Genomic DNA, 18376 nt, shown 5'->3' on the forward strand with positions numbered 1-18376 from the left:
ATAAATACTGATAGATGAGCAAACAGAAATAAATTTTATAACATGTTTTTCAAGCACATAAAAGAAATTGTGGGTGCCAAAGTAGAGAACTGCTTCCCTAGAGTGAATAAAATTTAGCAATGTCAGTTCGGTTGCTTTAACAAAGCATAAGTTCCAATAGTACAAGTAGTCTAAAATTATCATCATCAGTGAGTACATTAATGAAACCTTGTTTTTCTTGTAATTTCCAACTGCAAAAACAAGTCTTTGGGGCATAATAAGACGATAGCATACAGTATCTGTTTTAATAAATTATGTTCAGATAGGAGATACTGTCTGATGTTTATATTTTGGAATCTTTGTTGTTAAGGTTTTCTTTATTTAGTGAATGTTATTGCCCATGGTAGCCACAGACACAGAGAGAACTGGCCTATCTTGATGATTTAAAAAAAGAACCAAAAACACCAGGAAAAAAAAATATTTCCTCTCATGTACTACTCAATGACTCAATATTATCTGGCATAGGGTTATTCTGTTGACTGATTGCCACTGGATTTTTATTTATGCTTTTTAATTAACAATTACAGTTTAAATATCTTATATAAATCTATGGTCAGGGGGTAGTTGTTGAACTTTATTATATTATTTTGTTATGCAGAAATATCACAATGTTAGATTTCACTAGATCCTTGCTTTATAGAGGTTCTCTTTAGCTTTTAGAAGATCAAAAATAACTGCTTCACTTTGGGTTGGTCTTTTTTTCCAGTTTATGTAATTTGAGTACAGAAACTCTCCTTTAAGAACATGAACCTGCAAGCTTTTCCTTTATTTTGTATAAAGCATATTGCAGCTAAGGGCTGTTTAACTAGTATGGTTTTATGGATTATAATGAGGGTACTTCAAATCATATTCACCTTTAATTTCTATAGTATTACTGCAACCATGAAATAAGTGCTTAATTACCTTTCTACTATGGCAGGGTCTCTCCTTTTTCTAAATATGCTGTAGTAAATAAGCACAAAGGATTTAAATTGATCTCTTTTTATACTCATCTGCTCATGTAATTGATTCCCCAGTATTGAAACCTATTTTTTCTGTCTGTATAGCGAAGATTTCTTTGCAAAGGTCCAGCCCCAGCAGGTTGATTACACACTTGTTACCTGTAATTCAATACAGCAGTGCCCTGTTTACAAAGTCCAGATTTCCTGGGCTGTCAGTTAGGGCAATCAGCACAAAGACCAAGAGCTTTTGGAACTAAATAAACAATGAGAAAAACATTCAGGGCTGCCAGTAACCTTCACAGGTAATTTAACAGCCTTTGACTACAAGGCATCAGTTGCTGTAGATGTCTGGCGAATATGAAATCTGACATTCTCCCTTGCCATGTTCTGCCAATAGGTCCGTGTGTAATCTCTCACTGAGGTTCGCCGCCGCTCCACTGCGCTCAACCAAACTGCCTTTATTATGACGGACGCCCACACCTGCATTCTGTCACTTACCTGCCGTGTACTCTTCTGAAAGGAAAATGGCAAATTATTTAGAATTTCAGGGTTAATGAAATTAAAAGTCACTCCCTTGTCCCTTCTGCCATTCCTCTTCCTGGTCAGCAACCTGGCCAGCACAGCCTTTTTGATCTCCTCTTAGAAATGTTTAAATATGAAGAAAGAAATTGCTTGATCAATTTTGCATAAATTGGACTCTATTTTTACTGCAAACAGGGAACAGAGTTATCTCTTTTCTAGATGACCTTTAAGTATAGAGCAGATTACTTTATTGTCTTAAGCTTTGCGTTTATGTAATTTTAATTTAACTTTTTTTATTTCTGATGTATTTGGTGCCTTTTCTGTCAATTTAGATAATGACTAGAACAGCTATTTTAAAGACCACTGATGTATCAAAGTAGACAAAAAATATCCATGAGGAGAAAAAAACAGAGACAGAGATTCATCTGGGTCTGTGTAAGAAAAGTTCATATATTTTACTTCAGCAGTCAAATCTCTTTGCAAGCAGATAAAATTAATGTTATCTGTACAAGTTTAAAAGTGCATCTGCTAAAAAAACCGCCACAAAACCCAAGTATAATACTTATAAATTAGATGTCTATTGTTCATGTAAACAACCCAAACTGTCTGACAAATAAACATTTTCTTTGGTGCGTGCAACATGCTCCGCTCATGAAATCATGCCCTCTTTTTTAATTATCTGATATATAAATCTGTAGACATCTTGCAAGCTGTTATGAAGAATCTATTTTTTCATGACTTTGTACAAATATAACAACTGAAATGATTTGAAAAATCTGGGAAAATCTGTTATTCAATTGTGTTTTAACCAGAAACTGCTTCCCTGTTCTATTTTTACACTTTCACTGATGAATTTCTGAGTGCCTTATTGTGGTCAGTGTTATAGGAGACAGCTGAAGGTATTGTACAACAGACACTCCCCATTGCTTGATTCGCTATCTGCCCTACGATTCTGTCTCAGGGAACATGCTTGTGCTGCGCATCCATGACTAAACCCCAAATATATATGTTTAGTGTTAGTTTAGTTCTAATTATTTGCTGTGTCTGACTTGGGAATGAACTTACAGATTTAAATTATATAGACATGATTTGGGCATAGTAAGGGAGAAGAAGGATTGTTGTGTGGCGTTTGTTTCTCTTTTTCTTTTTAACTATATTGTTCTCTGCAAAAATGGAGACTGGAACACTGGCAGACCAGAAGCAGTTTAATAAAACCATAAGGAATTCAAGTGAGAAATTCCAAATTTGTTTGGGGATCACTTAATATTTGGTAGTATTTCTGTGGTCCCAGGGGAGCATGGAAAAGGATAACAACAACACGGTTTTCATTGTGTATTAATGTGGTCAGGAACAACACTGGGAAGGCGATGATCTTACTAGAAGCAAAGTATTGTAAAATTTTAACTCATTTACAATGTGTGGGCATAGCAACAATTAAGGGTTCTAGTGTAGGAAGCGCTAATGTGATTGTAACTGAAACAGGCAATTGGGCATAGCATGGTAACTTGTAGGAAACAGCCATGTCCTGTGTGGCCTAGCTCATGGAAACTTATGGAGTGGACAGTGACAACCCAGTATTTATAGTACGTTTCATGCTAGGGGATCCATTCTATAGTCAGGATGGGTTGCATGTAACTGTTTCAGTAGTGGCAAAGTAGTGAACTGCCACAGGAAAGTGCTTCTGAGGTGGTGTAAGGTCCCCCACTGCTATATAGCTCATTTAGAAATTGAATAGTCACTACGGCTGGATTATAATGTACCCTCATTAGGTTAGATTCATCATGAATAACCAGTATAATACTTCCATTAGAATAGAAGGTATCACTTGGGATTCTTATTTATTTATTTATTTTACACTACAAAATAATCCATACTTGACAAGAACTGAGATAATTTTAAGGCACAGTCAAAAATGTGATCTGCGAGGGTAGCTGTGTTTTTGTTATGCCCTGAAATTAGCCCTAACCTGAGTGAGAAATAAGGTCTCTCTGAGCTCAGCTCTTTTACTTGCAGTCCCTGTGCTTCCTTCTGTGTTGCTAACAACAGCTGAGCTAAGCTGAAGTACCCTAATGCACCTGTCACCAAAAGAATTTTTTTTACATGGTTTGTCACAGACTCTTTAAACACTTCTCAGAAGTGCACCCGCAAAATGTTTTCTGCATGTTTATTTCTTTTGTAGTGTAAGAAAACTAACCCCAAGGAAGATTGTAGAAAAGTATTGGAAGACTGGTGGCTTCTGAATTGCAGTAGTGCATCTCACAGTCATTCCATTAGCAACTGATAAATGCTCCTGCTTTCAGTTGTAGCCATTCTCACCTTTGTGTATTAAATGATGGGATTTATTCTCTGTGTGGACGAGAGCTAGATTTAGAGGCATAGGCCAAGTTATGTTTTTGCAGTGAGAACCAACCTAGATCGCTAATCTATGTTTGTTGTTATTAGTGGATTTGATGCTACAAGCAGTAGCATCTGCACATGGGTCAAAATCACGTGGAGGGCTTATGTGACGACTCAGCCTCATTTTAAATATGATTTTGAAGGCATTATGACCAAGAGGATTTGAGTCGGTAGATGTCTACGGCAGACATTGGATGTGCTTCTGCTTCCGCTCAAGTTCTAAGCTGATGAAATTTTGGCCTAGGTAGGTCTCTTTATGGTTGTGTTTCAGCTCCCTAACAATATGAAATACTTAGATTTGAAATACTTAGATTTTATTAATTTAATTGTACTAGTAATTTGAAACTTTTTAAAATTTTCTTTTATTGTGATTTATTTGTGCCTTATTCTGCCACAGAACTCTCCCAGTGAGGGGTACTTAATAAATATCAGCAGCACCTATGTTCAACTTTAGAAAAAGAAAAAAAATTAAGTGAAAAAAAATTTGTTACTACTTGATTTAAAAAAAGAAAATACAAAACCCAGATTTTGCATCAGGACCTGCAGCTACTTCTGTATTTATCTATCTTTTGACTGAATGGAAAGACCTAGCTACCACTTATCTCAGTAATGTCCATTAAGGATACCAGATAAGACAATATTTACGTACTGTTGCTTTTAAAGTTAAATTTTTCTACAGTCTGTTGTTAGGTTTGGTTCCAGTTTTCATTGTAGACTACTTCTACAATGCATCTCATTTGGCTGATCATACACAGTAATCTAACAGTCAAAAGTGATCAGGAAAGGGGGAGAAAATGCTACTGAATCTTCAACTTCTGCTACTGGTTTCCCATTCCCCAAATAGAGAGAAAGCATCTGAAGGCAAATCCACCATGGATTGGCATATAAAGTAAATCAGGATAAAGCTATACACTATTAGATTTTTCCTGGAAAAAAAATGGTTATTGTTAGCTGTAGAATGAGCTAGTTTTCTTCTTCTATTTTAATGAATTGCTTCATACCTCTTTACTTGAGGACAGATTTAATACTGCTGTTGATGTTTTGATATCTCTGGAGTGTAATGTATTTATGTTACAGTATAATTGTGTTTTACACTTCTTTCTTTAACTTTTGATTCTCAAACTCATCTATTCATTTCAGAGGGGAAAACAGACTGAATATATTTTAACTGTGTTCTAATCATTCCTGACTCTTAATTTTTAAACAACATATTAAGCATGGGGTTTTGTCTCTTGGTAATATATCGGTGGAATGGGATCGGGCCACAGTTCAAAACAGGATTCTCACAAATCAAATTGATGTATTTTTCAAATCCAGAAGAGTGTTAGAACTGCCAAAGGAGTTCTTCCTTATACCTCATTTTCTATCAGGAGGTGTTTGTTCATTTGTTTGGTTGGTTTTAACTGAATTTGTGATCATGGATGCCTAAGCAGGTTAACTTATGTTAGTAGCAAACACCAAAAAGTTGTTTCTACACCAAATGAAGTAGGGTTTTCATAATGCAAACACACATTAATTGAAAAATTCCTGCTCTGAAGGAGCATAAAGCAGTATGAGTAACAGAGTAGGACTGTTGCACAACTTCAGAGATGATTTAACACATACTGAGTACCATTACTTGTAGTGTCCTTTACTGGCATTGTACTTACAGTCAGTATACCCACCTGGATTAAAGATGACACTTTTGATAGGCAGGCAAGAAAATCTGAAAGGACTGGAGAGAAGACGGAGAAGGCAACATTCACGCTACATAGACTGTTGTGTAAATGAACTCCAGAGGATCAAAAAGCAATACTTTTATAAAATGTTTTTCTAAGTATTCTTTGCCATCTGTAGGGTCTCTCACTCTTTCTCCTTTTTTTTTTTTCTCCTACATTTTCTTTATAAATTTCTTTCTTAATTATATCAATGACATTAGGACATTAGGAATTTTAGGGAGGGAAAATGTAATCATACAAGAACCATAGTACCTCTGATGGGTTTTGATGAGGAGGTAACACAGTTGAAATTTTATCAGAATATCACAGCAGAACTATCACCACAGCTGGCTTTACTTATTCTCTGGAAACTTCAGGGTTCTTTTCTGGGGGGGAGAGGGAATGGTATGCTTTGGATTCGTATGGGGGATGCTGTTTTGTTTTAGAAATTCCACAATGGGGAAAATCTGCTCGAACTCTCAGCTCTTCTGAATTTGTATTTTCTTGAACACTGGGCTGCTGCTTGCCCAAAGCATTCAGTTGCAGAGCCACTGCTCTGCAGATTGTCTGACTCTTTTCCAGTATCACCAACTCTCACATTTAACTGTAAATTACATGGTAATTAATATTTACCTTTAGCCTCAGCACCAGATTTCAGGTGATTGTGTGAGAATCTTCTATTAATTTTCCTTTTTTTTTCTTTCTTTTTTTTCATGAAAACATTAGTTCTTCATTATAACAAAAATATACTTGACATGACCCTAGGACTTAGACTGGGCACAAGCCTCTGTAACTTCGTCTAATTTCTCAGTGGTTATTGAGTAGTGAGGTGTGAGTATGGGCTTGGTGCCGTGCTTTGCCAGCAACAAAGGAATAATCCTTGGTACTTCCATGCAGGGAAGGCTTGGGCCCTTTGCTGTTCCCCAAGCTGATATGGTCCTGGGTGGAAAAAGCCATGTTGGCTTGGGCTTGACATTATGATGGCTAGAGGCAGTAGCAAAGTCTCAGATTGTAGAAGAGAAGAGGAAGAGAGGTTAGTCCTGGGGCCACGGAAGCGCAGGAATGCAAGGGAAGAGTTTAAGAGTGGGAATGTGTGATCTGCAAAGCATTGCCTGGTTCCTCATGTGAGGTCCTTCTAGGGAATTAATTTTTCCTGCTGTGTTGGAGGAAGGGGAGAGAAAGTATGTATTTCTATAGAGGTTGTTTTGTTGACTCTTCCTTGCTGCTATCCTTTATGCATAGAATAATAGAATGGATTGGGTTGGAAGGGATCTTCAAGATCATCTAGTTCCACCCCTTGCTGCCATGCACAGAACACCTTCCACTAGACCATGTTGCTCAGAGCCCCATGCAGTCTGGCTTTGAACACTTACAGGAATGGGCCATCCACAACTTCCCTGGGCAATCCGTTCCAGTGCCTCACAACCCTTTGAGTAAAGAATTTCTTCCTCATATTTAATAAAAATATCTCCTGGTTTGGTTTAGACAATTCCCCTTTGTCCTGTCTCTATCTGCCCATGAAAAAAGTTGTTCTTCCTCTTTTTATAAGCCCCCGTCAAGAACTGAAAGGCTGCAATGAAGTCTCCCCAGGACCATCTCTTCTCCAGGCTGAACAATCCCAGATTTCAGCCTGTCTACAAAGGAGAGGTGCTCCATGCCTCTGCTCATCTCCATGACCTCTTCTGGACCTGTTCCAACAGGTCTTTCTTGTGCTGAGGACCCCAGAGCTGGACACAGTACTCTGGGTGGGATGTCACAAGGGCAAAGTAGAGGAGTAGAATCACCTCCCTTGACCTGCTGGTCATAAAATAGTGTTTTAATAAGGTGTACAACCCCATTTTTGTTCTGGAAATAGTGTGCTGATAACTGTGCTGTTGATGGCTGCCTGCCTACATGTGCCTTCTCCCTTCCTCAGCTAAAAATAAGCTTTGCCACCTCCTGTCATTTTACAAGGAATGTGCCATTAATGATGATACCAAAGAGTGGTTTTAGATGTTACTCACTGCCATGATAGGAGCCATGTTAGGAGTGCATGCAACTATTTACTAATGAGGCTGTTGGTTCTGCTGCTTCTGAAACTACTTTTTATAGAAAACATAACAAAGTTTAATAACCTGACCATGTTTATTTTCTTACTGCATCAGCAGTAGCCTCAACTGTTGTTGAGCATGTGAGGTCTTCTAGGATATAGGAAAAAGTTTAATGAATCTATTGATGTCTTTTCTCCAGTATTCTTCAGCATGCTGAAGGCAAAGGAATCCCTTCTAAGATGACATAGAGCTGGAAATCTATGTTAATTCTCTGCATCTCCATCCCCTCCATGTCTATGAAAGCACTGGTATAAGATGAAGGGATAACATTAGATTTACTTGGAAATGTGTTCCTGAAAAATGTAGCATTACTGCTCCAACTTAGTCTTAATGTTATTCGGATGCTAGCATATATCCTGACCATAATTGTTCTTCCAGAATAAATCTTTCAGTTTTATATTCTCTTCTCTAAAACAGGTTGCTCGACATTTAGTTTTCTTGCTTTAAGAATAAACATAGTCTTTCAGTGGTAATATATAAACAGATAGCTGTAAAATACATCACCATAATACAAATCCAAGCAGTATTTATTCGCTACAATCAGTGACTGCACTGATTGTGCCCTTAGGAAAATAAATGTTCCTTTAAAAATGTACAGATCAAATTAACATAGTAGTTACAGAAATGTGGAGGGTTTTTTCTTCAAAAGAGTTTGTAGAAGAAAAAATGGGAAAATTCACTATGGATAACAGAAAAATAGGGTTGAGATTGGTTTTCAGGAAGTAAATATATTTAACTAACTTTTAAGGTCTGAAATGTATTTTAGCATGGAATTTGGTTAAATGCTCTCTGTGTGCCTGGTTCTGGAATGTGAGCTTTATAAAAATTCCCTGAAAGCAAAGCATTGCAGTTATGTTTTTTTAAAGATCATTTTTTTGATGTAGGTTTAGTATCACTGTCACAGCATCTAAGGCTTCTTTGGTAGAAGCTACATAGCTAACGGATTTATAAAGGGATTGCATCATAGAGACTTTTGTGATTGATTTGTACATATTACAGCAAAAATTGCAGCAATAAAACAGATCTTACCCCATGACAAGCTGAAACAAATAAATTTATTTATTTAGATGAATTTAGTACTCATGAAAAGAGCCAGATTGACAGCCACAGAGACTTAATACCTCTATTCCACAGACCAAGTACAGTAGAAAGTAGTGCAGGATTCTCATGTGGCCCTGCTAATGTCTTAACTTTGATCTGTAGCTACCACCTTTAGACATGAGTAGTTCAGTTTACATCCCCATTCACTCCTTAGACTAAAACTGCCAACAAGAGTGTCAGGTATGGTGATACTGTAAACTAGTCGAACAGAACCGCCGATTGATATCACAGGAACAACTTGCACTCTTGAGTAACCACTGACCTGGCCAAGATTCAAAGCAGTGTGATGTATTTGTGAAGGTTTCCACATTCCTATGCTGAAGTCCTAAAGTGGTTTGTCATCTGGACATGATATTCCTCTTTTGTCCCTGATTAAATCTAGCCAGTGTTAAGAGATTTTGCACTCTGTCCACATACAGTTGCATTTCACTTGAGAAGCTATTCAGAGGACCAATCCCTTGTTTGTGGTTTGGTTTTTTTTTAATTCAAAGAAATCAAAATAATTGTCCCTCAAGATCAAGTTTGAAGAACTATTCCCAAGAAGGGTCTCCTGAACTTTGCCTCTTCCTCTCCATAATTCTTTCTCTACCAGTGAGTCTGATCAGGAATAAGTTATACTGCCTTCGGTGGAAGAGATTAAGCAAATTGTACAGACTTGAGTGCACCAGACTTTGGTAGTAGCATGTCTGCTTTCTTCTGAAGCTTACTTCATCCCTCTGCTATAGCAGCTATGGAAATCAGTCAGAGGCAGCCATTTATGCTTTTGCACTGTGATTGGAATTAGCGTGCATTTAAAGTAGTCAACCTTAGTTATTTCTTTGCAAAGGTCAAGTAAAATTATTGTCCTCTTGCCAAAATTCCCCCATATTGAGTAGGGACTACTAAGGATAACAAGAGTAGTAGTGTAATATTATTTCATTGCTAAATTTGATTAAAGTTTTCTTAAGGTCAATAATGCAGAGATGTGCCACTTTGTCAGAAGGATCTTTTCCAAGTCAGAATGTTGATCTCAGATGAGAAATGACAAATGAAATATTTTCTATAGTTTTCAGGTTTTATTCTGGTTGTATGTTTTAAAGCTGTAACGTTGGACATAGTTTAATTATGCTTTCCCCTTAAAAGAAAGTGTGTTATTTGAGCTACTACTAGTTGTTTAAAATGTAAACCTTAAACTGAGAATAGGAAAACTGTTCTTTTGGGAGTGTTTGTACTTGCAGGTGGGCAAAAGAATATACTTACCATATGGGTGTTATTTTTGATCAGAATGGTAAAAATTATCACTGGCTGAAAGAAATTCCATTTGAGTTCACTTTAGCACATGAAAAGCACTCCTGCTTTTTCTGTTATTGCTGTGATCAAGTTAGTGGCTGCTGATACAACTTGAGCTGTAGAATTGGTATAACACTGCTATGCATAAAAATAGAAGTGTATTTTTGTTATCAAAAGTAAGCAGTCTTATTGTAATACTAGTGGTATATTCCTCTGTTGTACTGTCCAGATGACATGACTCTTCTAGATATGTTTGATACTTGCCTAATACCTTCATGTTTTAGGTGAGATCTCAACTCAATATTGAGAAGTGACATATCTTACTTAGCATGTATGTATTAATTAACAAATGGCTTTTTGCTGGAGTTTACCTTGTAATTGTAGAGCTGTTTTTGTGGGCAAGTTACCTATGCTTTATGAATTCTATTCTGCTGTAACTTTCCTTAAGAGGGTGATAATATATATCTTTAAGTGAGTGAAATAAGATAGGTTGGCAATAAATCTAGATCAGATCTTTCCAACAGTGGCTGCCCAGCTTCAGAAGCTGTGTAATCTTAAAATTCTTAGCTTCTAAAAGCACTGTTGAGAACACTTTAAAAAAAAAAAAAAAGGGAAAAAGTTAATTCTTCCAAGTAAGTAAAAAAATTTAATAATTTTAGTAAATGATCATGTGGCGATTATTAAACTAATATGTAATTAGCATTTTCTAATGACAATCATAATCTTGACAAATGCTTTCATTCATTTTTTTCTAATCATTAAAGACTTTAAAAGCACTGATTTTTGTTAACTGAGTCCCTTGGCTATTCATCAGTGATGCAATTCAACCTAATACTCCAGTGGCCAGTAATCAGAGAGTTGCCTATTAAGTGAAGGAAATTTTATCATTGTCTTTATGAACATCAGCTTTATTTCTTCTCTAATACAGCAGGTAGATAGAACTGTAAGAGCATCCAGCTGATAGTTATTCATACCTTTTCTAAAAGGCTGAATTACACCAATTTTTTACATGATCAAAATTCAACCAATATTTCAACAATAGAATGATCTTTGAAGTTGTTCAGATATAGGGCTTTTTTCTTTTTTTTTTTTCTTTTTTTTAAAAGTTAAACAAGAAATGGTTTTCTTGTTTAAAGTCTTCTCAATGGATCAGAGATACCTAACATGGCATATCTAAATGTTCTCCTATGTGCAGGCAACATATCCTATAATCAGTGCTGATGTCTGAATCCTCTTGTTTATCCCACTGCTTGTGCCAGATCCTCTGTTCTTGCAATTCCTTGTATTTTTTTATCTATGCCATGGCAAAGATATTCTTCTCATTCTTAGCTCTCTGCAGCAACTCTGCAGCTGCTCGGGTTTCTGTCCTCACTTTACTGAAGCGCACCAGAATTCGCAGCCCCACTGCAGCCTAACTCCTTTTTCAAGCATGTTTGTCCAGCAGACTCAATTTCAGTTCTTTTCCCTGCACTTGGAATGCGGTTATTTTATATTTACAGAATGTGAAAGATAAAACAAGTATGCAAAAAGTATAGCAATGTAGTACATAGTCACCAAAATATTTCTGTCTTTGTTTACTTTAGATGTTTGAGTTTATGCAGAGCCAAACTGACTTCAAAAATAAAGGACAGATGATCAGAAATGTGGATAAGGACAGCATGTTCCTTTGCTTTATTTAGCATTGAGCATATTAATGGGTGCTCAATAAATGGTAATGGTTTTGGAGACATGATGATTGATGTTTCCTGGATCAAAACATTGAGGTTTTGTTTAAGAACAGCCCAGCTGGCAGAGTGATCCTCTTTTGAAACTGTTTGTGATCAAAATATATCAGAGCTGTATCTATAAAGTACAGTAGGCAAGACTTTTTGTCAGTGGATTGGTTAATTTATTTTAACAGTAAACTATCAACTGTGTCTTTGATTATTCATCCCTCCTGTCACACCATGTTCCTATCAGTGAGTTAAAGTACTGCTCTTTTCTCTGCTTTCCAGATTTTGTTTCTTATGCTGTAAACATACTGCTCTCAAAAAGGGCTATATATTTTTGGAGTAGGAACACATACAAGGTAATGAAAAGAGAGGATTACATATTTATTTGTGTACAAAATTGTGCCACACGCATACTTTGGACAGCTAGTATTGAGAAAGAGAAAACTATCATCCGTCTTTTAAGGAAGCCATCTGTGTAACTCATCTGGTGCTATCATCCCTAGTCAGAGCACACCTCAGTGTGACTGGTATAACCAAATACTCCAAGATCAGAAAATAATCATGTCACTTACTTTGTCATCTCAGCTGTTTGTTCCTCTTAAAGAAGCAGTGCTTTTTATTTTGAGTTAAGAGGAGATGGCTTCCAAATTAATGATTTCCAAGATCTTTAGTACAGGCACTGAGCAAAGCCAGTTAAAGCTATCCTTGAAAGCTTGATGGTTAAAGCAATATGAGGGAATTCAGAAATAAAGTAGGCAAATTTAACTTTGTTTTCTCTCCCTCTTTTTCTTGAGGCCACCTCATTCTCTTCCCCTTCTCTCTCCATCCAGCTCTTTTTTCACCTTTAAGGAAAATAAATCAATTACTGTATCCTTTCTGACCTTTCAGTTTGTCGTATATATTTTTCTTTGGGTTTTTAATGCTTTTGGTATACTCTCAAGAGGAAAGTAAAATTTCTTAAGGAAAAACTCACAAAGTTGATTACGCTTTAAAAAAATGGGAATTAATTTCAAATCTTGGGAGCATATTTACTAGATAAATTATATGAAATGTTTTTACTTTTTTTATTTGGGAACTTTGTATTTCCAAATTTGTATTAAAATTATTTTTTTAAGTAAAACATGAAAAAAATGTTTTGTTAAGGAGTCTTTAAAAGTCTGAGTCTCTCCATGGGACAGATATGTAAATATCCAGAGTACACATTTCTTATTGCATTGATGTGTAGCAGCAGGAACCCTTGAACTAGGGTTATTGACAAAATAGATTGCAACAGCTATAAAGAGTAGCTCAATTGTGTCTGAATGCATTTAGGCAGCTTTAATTCCTGAATTAATTATACAATATACTGTAAAGCTACAAAGAAAAAGCCATTAAAGTCATCTGTGTCAAAGGAAATTTGTGTATCAAGGAGTAGATTGTGGCATATAGTCACAGCTGCAAGTCTAGGTTGTATGGGGAGATTGTCTGCCCAAAAACAAGTCCTCCTACAACCCTCTGGTTACAGTGAAGGCAACAGAATGCTGGTATTGTCAGGTCTACGTACTGCTGCATATCTGGTCTTTTTTTCTCTGGCTGGTAATTTCCAATCTCTGTTGCTTGCATTTAAAGTCACTGAATTTCTCTCTTCCCCCAAAAATGAAAACAAGTAACTTTTCTTACTTAAGCATTTGAGTCTAGAAGCTTGGGACGTTGCACCTTCAAATATCTGAGCTAAGATGACTTGTGAAAGGATTGCAGTAATTGGTAGCACTGTAGTGTTGGGAACAATTTCAAGCAAAATGACTCTTCCTGATTGCAACAACCACTGCCCCTTTCTCTGTCCATGTGTAACAATGGTTGTGAAGGTAGAGCCAGGGCTGTGCTTACTTCTATCTGCTTTTTTAGCAGTTCAGTTGAGGCTCTGATCTTTTAATGACTACTCAGTGAGAGAAAACTTGTTTGCTCTGTTGAAATGTCTGTGCACCTTGTAAAGAAATTTGGTTCCTAATGGCAACTGTAATGCTGAAATTTCATCACATGTTGCTTTTTATGAGATGTGGACATTTGGAAAAAAAAAGAAAGGACGTAATTTCTCACAGAGGTGTTGTGATCTTTGAGGGGCAGAGTTTCATACCAACAACATACAAAACAAGTGGCTGAAGCAAGGGCCTGAATACATTTACTGTGAAAAAATCCTGTTCCCAGTAGCAATAAAGCACATTTTGATCTGTATTTCTGAAGCTGTGCTGTTCATTTTTGCTTTCTTTTGTTCTGCCTTTACCTCCTTTTTCCCAGAGAAGCCTGTTTGCTTTAGCCTGCCTGTTTGGTGCTTTGCAGAGCATCTCTGTAAAAAGGATTTCATAGCACATAGGTTTATGTGCCGTGTAAAAATTCCTCGCAAATGCTGTTCCATCATTACTTTATAGGAGTACAACACTTCTGCTGCCATGGTGCTCTTGACTGAAAGCATAAGTGGTGTATAGGCCCCTGAATAGTTCCTTTACGCTGAAGTAAATTTGACTTAAGATTTTTACTTAAAACAAGGATAATCATGTTTGCACGTGGCACAGTTACTTTGGCAGCCTCAGCATCTCAGCCATTTTATGCTCCCTCTTTTTTTTATTGTTATTGTAGCAGTTGTCCAAACATACAATCACGTAGTACAATCTGTCTGGAAATTCTAATTCTGATGAGAGCAGAGGTGGGAAGAAGGAGGTGGCAAATTGAAGGTTTCAGTATTTTAAATTCAGCTTTTGCTTTAGTCTTCTAAGTGTTCCAGAATGCTCCACTGCAATCACTACTTACTGGGAAGTATAAGTGGTCTCAGAGATACAAAACTCGAAACCAGTATTAAGTCAATTTGGTATTTGTATGTCATGGGTTTCATTGTAAATCAATCCAAAGCTGAGCATGCCATTCTAACCCAAAATGTGTTTGAATTAGCTCAAAGACCTTTAACTGCAGTGGCACTAGCAGGTGCCATTAAATACTGTAAAATATTATTATCTGACTAGTGATCCTTTAAACTAGGCTGTTTAATATATGCACTGAATATTATACCAAATTCAGCTTTTGTGGAATTTCAAGCTTGTGGCCAGGGACACGGAATGGAAAGCATTGACTGTTAAATAACATACAAATTAACTATCCACAAGTTTAACTTAAGGAATAGATTAATAAATCTGTCAAAACTGCCTATCCTCCTAAACATATATTGTAATCTTGGCATGTTACTGTAACCCAGTAAAAACTTGGTGATATCAGCATAACTGATTTTATCTAGTATTTTTCTTTTCAAGATAAATCCAAAGGTGTTAAGATCACATTGGTTTTATGGTCATATTTGATATATGACAGTATCATCTATGTCTGCAGAATTTATGATATTAATATGAGGAGAATGGTGGGCTTATTATTATGGGTCACACAGAATTACAGATCCCAATAACAGTACACCTAAAAAAAGAAAAACTGTCAGCTGAAGTGTAGTGTCAGCGCCCGTCTTTTCAAGCTGTTGTAGCTCACATTAGAAAGAAGGCCATTTTAGCTAGGAGCATAACAATCTCATTGTATTAATCATTTTCTGTGTTTAAGGAATATGAGGATGTCTGCTTTCAATGACAGAAATAAAATCCTTGAAGGGAACAGTCTGTGAAATAAACTCTGAAGGGACAGCGAGACTGCCTCTCTTTACTCCCTGTGGCCTAATTAAACAGTGGAAAAGTCACCATAAAAGAAATTAAATTTAAAAAGACAGATTAGCAACAGGAAGGGTGTGGCAGCATCTGATGTGCATGCGGTACTCCATTTGCAAGTATCATGAAGAGCAGTGGTGCTAAGAAGCAAAATAGGGAGTTGCTGATCATAGATTCTTAAAAAATATTTTATCTTTTGGCAATGACAAGATTCTCTAGTCCAGTTTAGTATTTTCCTTTTGCAATCTTCTGCTACAATGTAACACCAAGAGAAAGAAAGCCACACATCAGCAGGTGTGCTATTCTGCTGGTAATATTTCACTTATAAAAAGTATATGAATAAACAATTTATAATCAAGATTTTAAAGGTGATTCTACAGACCTATACACATTTCCTTGTACATAAGTATTAGCACTGGACCTGGGCCTTTGCTGGATGATATATATTTTTTTTTTTTTATTTTCTGGTTTTTGTATTGAGAAGGTCTATATTTCCAAAACCAAATTCAGCCATTGATTATCTTTTTGAAAATAAGAGAGGTCCAACTGCTGTGATCTGTTGAACTCATAGATTGACTTTACTTGGGTAATAACACATGGTTATTACTGTCTGTGACTGATACAGAGCAAAGAACTACAATTATTTTGAAGGTAGAAAATGACTGTAGGAAAATTGCTAAGACTGTTCTGTCTGGTGCAGTGTAATGTTCTCCATCTTCAAACCTTTGTAGTTTGGTATAATTTGTGTTTGTGCATGGTTTGTGTTTACACTACTTACTGTTAATGGTGACACTGCTAGTGAAACAGCATCAGTGGAGATCAGTGCCCAAGGTCCTCCTCTCCGTCGGCTGGAGTTCAGCTTTTTCTACTAGGAGTTCTTCCCGTGCAGAGCAAAACAGCTCACTCACTTGGTGAGGTTTTCCTCTGCTCATGTTTTAGCTCAAAAGTCGTGGGATCTGTTCTTCACGTAAGAGTGTTCTATATCCAACAGAGTATACATAAGTCCAGGTACAAGCAGTGTGCCTTGGTTTACTCTCTAAGCCAAGAGGAATACTACAGAGCTTTTTTTACTTCTCTCCAGAGCAATAATATATACAAATCTTTTGTCCATTAAATCTCATTGTCCTTTTGACACTTAGAGGCACGTGTTTGGGAGTGCACCATGAGGATGAGCATAGCTATATAAGGCACCACCAAACTTAATCATTAGTCATTAAGGAAAGTTTCTAAAGAAAATTGACAAAGAAGCAGACCAAAAAGATCTCATGCTCCAGAAAATACCTCTGTCTTGATCACTAAGACCAGGTGCTGAGTTCTCAAGTCAGAAGTCGGCTGTCAGCCCCCCAGAACCTCCAGCCACCTGTCCGTCGCAGGAGCTCTCTCAAGGACCCCCAAGTTGCAGAGTGGAAATATCCATAGAAACAGTCGGATGAATGCCTTTTCCTGCTCAATTTATGCATTGTTGCTTCAAGAAAAGTGGTAAAAAAGTTTACAAGTAGTTGCTGTGCCTACAGGTATGGACCCCAGAGCAAATGGCCACTGAGCCAGTGCTCATGTGGGGAAACAACAGGCAAGAGATTTCTTCATTCCCTCATCCTTCCCTAATATTCTTGGAAGATTCTGTACCAAGCATGGAAAGTGCTTCATCCTATGTTATGCAAATATCAGATCACAAGCAACAGAGAAAAAGGGGGGAAAACTTCACTATGACTCTTCTGTATAGGCCAGACAAATTGCCCAAGCTCACAGAGGAAACAGGACACACTGTTTGAGGTATGGTATAGTGAAAAAATTCCCTTTATGTGCTTTTTGTCATTAGAATTTATGTCTCAAAGGCAAGTCTTCCCGGAGACTTGCCTACAACATTTAGCCTTGCACTACCTTGAGTAGCATTTGTCTTTCAGACAAACTCCGGCCAGTCAGGATTGAAAGCCACCACACAGAATGGACTTCACAGGTTTAATTCTTAAGGCAGTAAATGTTCCAACAGAAATACTGGATGGGTAGAATTATTTTCTATTGGTTTCTTAAACAGGAAAAAGATATTAGATATTTCACCAGCATGCTAGAGCCATACATTCACTATGTTTCTGAAAGCCACCATCACCTTTCACTGTTATTGTATGCTGATTTTTCTGTTACTGAATATATGCTACTGGACAGAATTTTGATGATTCTATATGCAGGGAAATACTAAGATTTGGGGAATGAGTAAAGGCTGCTTGGTGATAATAAATGTAGCAAAACATGAGTGAAAAGGCAGTTGCTTCTTTATGGGTGTTGGTATATATGGCTGTGTGCTCATTGTGTTAGTATCTATCACATGTGGTTTTTTGTTAGAAAACATGATACTTTAAGTTTTATACATGTGCATTTCTCGGTGTTATCATTGTGATTTTCATACATCCCAAAAGACAGGCGTATTTTGTATGTATTACACTTTTCTCTGCTTTGTTATTGCCAGAAGCTTGAAATCAATACCGCTTTTTCTTTCTGATAATTAAAAGGATGGTTTATCTTTATATGGATCTTTAATTTTAATAAGCTAATAATTCTGATTTTAGCTACTATTATCTTAATAGCTAAGCCTTCTTAAATGTTTTTATCGTAATTCCTTTGGATAGCGTTGCCATTTTTTCAGCCTGCATGAATCGTTGCTCTATAGTGACGTCTGCTGGAAATGGTAAACTGAAATGTTCAAGGGCATATTTAAGCTTTTCAGTTCAGGGTTACTTGATGCTTTTACGTGCGTGAAGAAAAGCAGAATCACGTTTTCCCATTCCCTAAACAGGTGTGGTTTCTACATTAGACTTGGTAGAATTTGGGTTTTATCTGTGGCGGGCACATATTTTTTGCCTTGCAGCACATTCCAGCACTGTAATTTGTGACATGTGACACTTGTTCTGTGTTTGTCGTAAAAGTTGATAGTTAGAA

General features: G+C 36.8%; 1 protein-coding gene across 4 annotated transcripts in view; it reads left to right on the forward strand.

The window, feature by feature from the left end:
• The window catches only part of ZNF407 (zinc finger protein 407), a 334117-nt gene that overhangs the window by 265440 nt on the left and 50301 nt on the right, over positions 1-18376 (forward strand). Inside the window, exon 9 of one of the 4 annotated variants that reach the window (XM_027650925.1) lies at positions 1378-1435. The exons of the other annotated variants lie outside the window; for them this stretch is intronic. Coding sequence (XP_027506726.1) covers positions 1378-1400 — 23 coding nt within the window. The 3' untranslated portion in view covers positions 1401-1435. Of the gene's footprint in view, positions 1-1377; positions 1436-18376 lie in introns of those variants that run through there. 4 annotated transcript variants of the gene reach the window in all.

This window comes from Corapipo altera, unplaced genomic scaffold, assembly GCF_003945725.1.
Source record: "Corapipo altera isolate COAL_440 unplaced genomic scaffold, ASM394572v1 24, whole genome shotgun sequence".
Taxonomy (NCBI): domain Eukaryota; kingdom Metazoa; phylum Chordata; class Aves; order Passeriformes; family Pipridae; genus Corapipo; species Corapipo altera.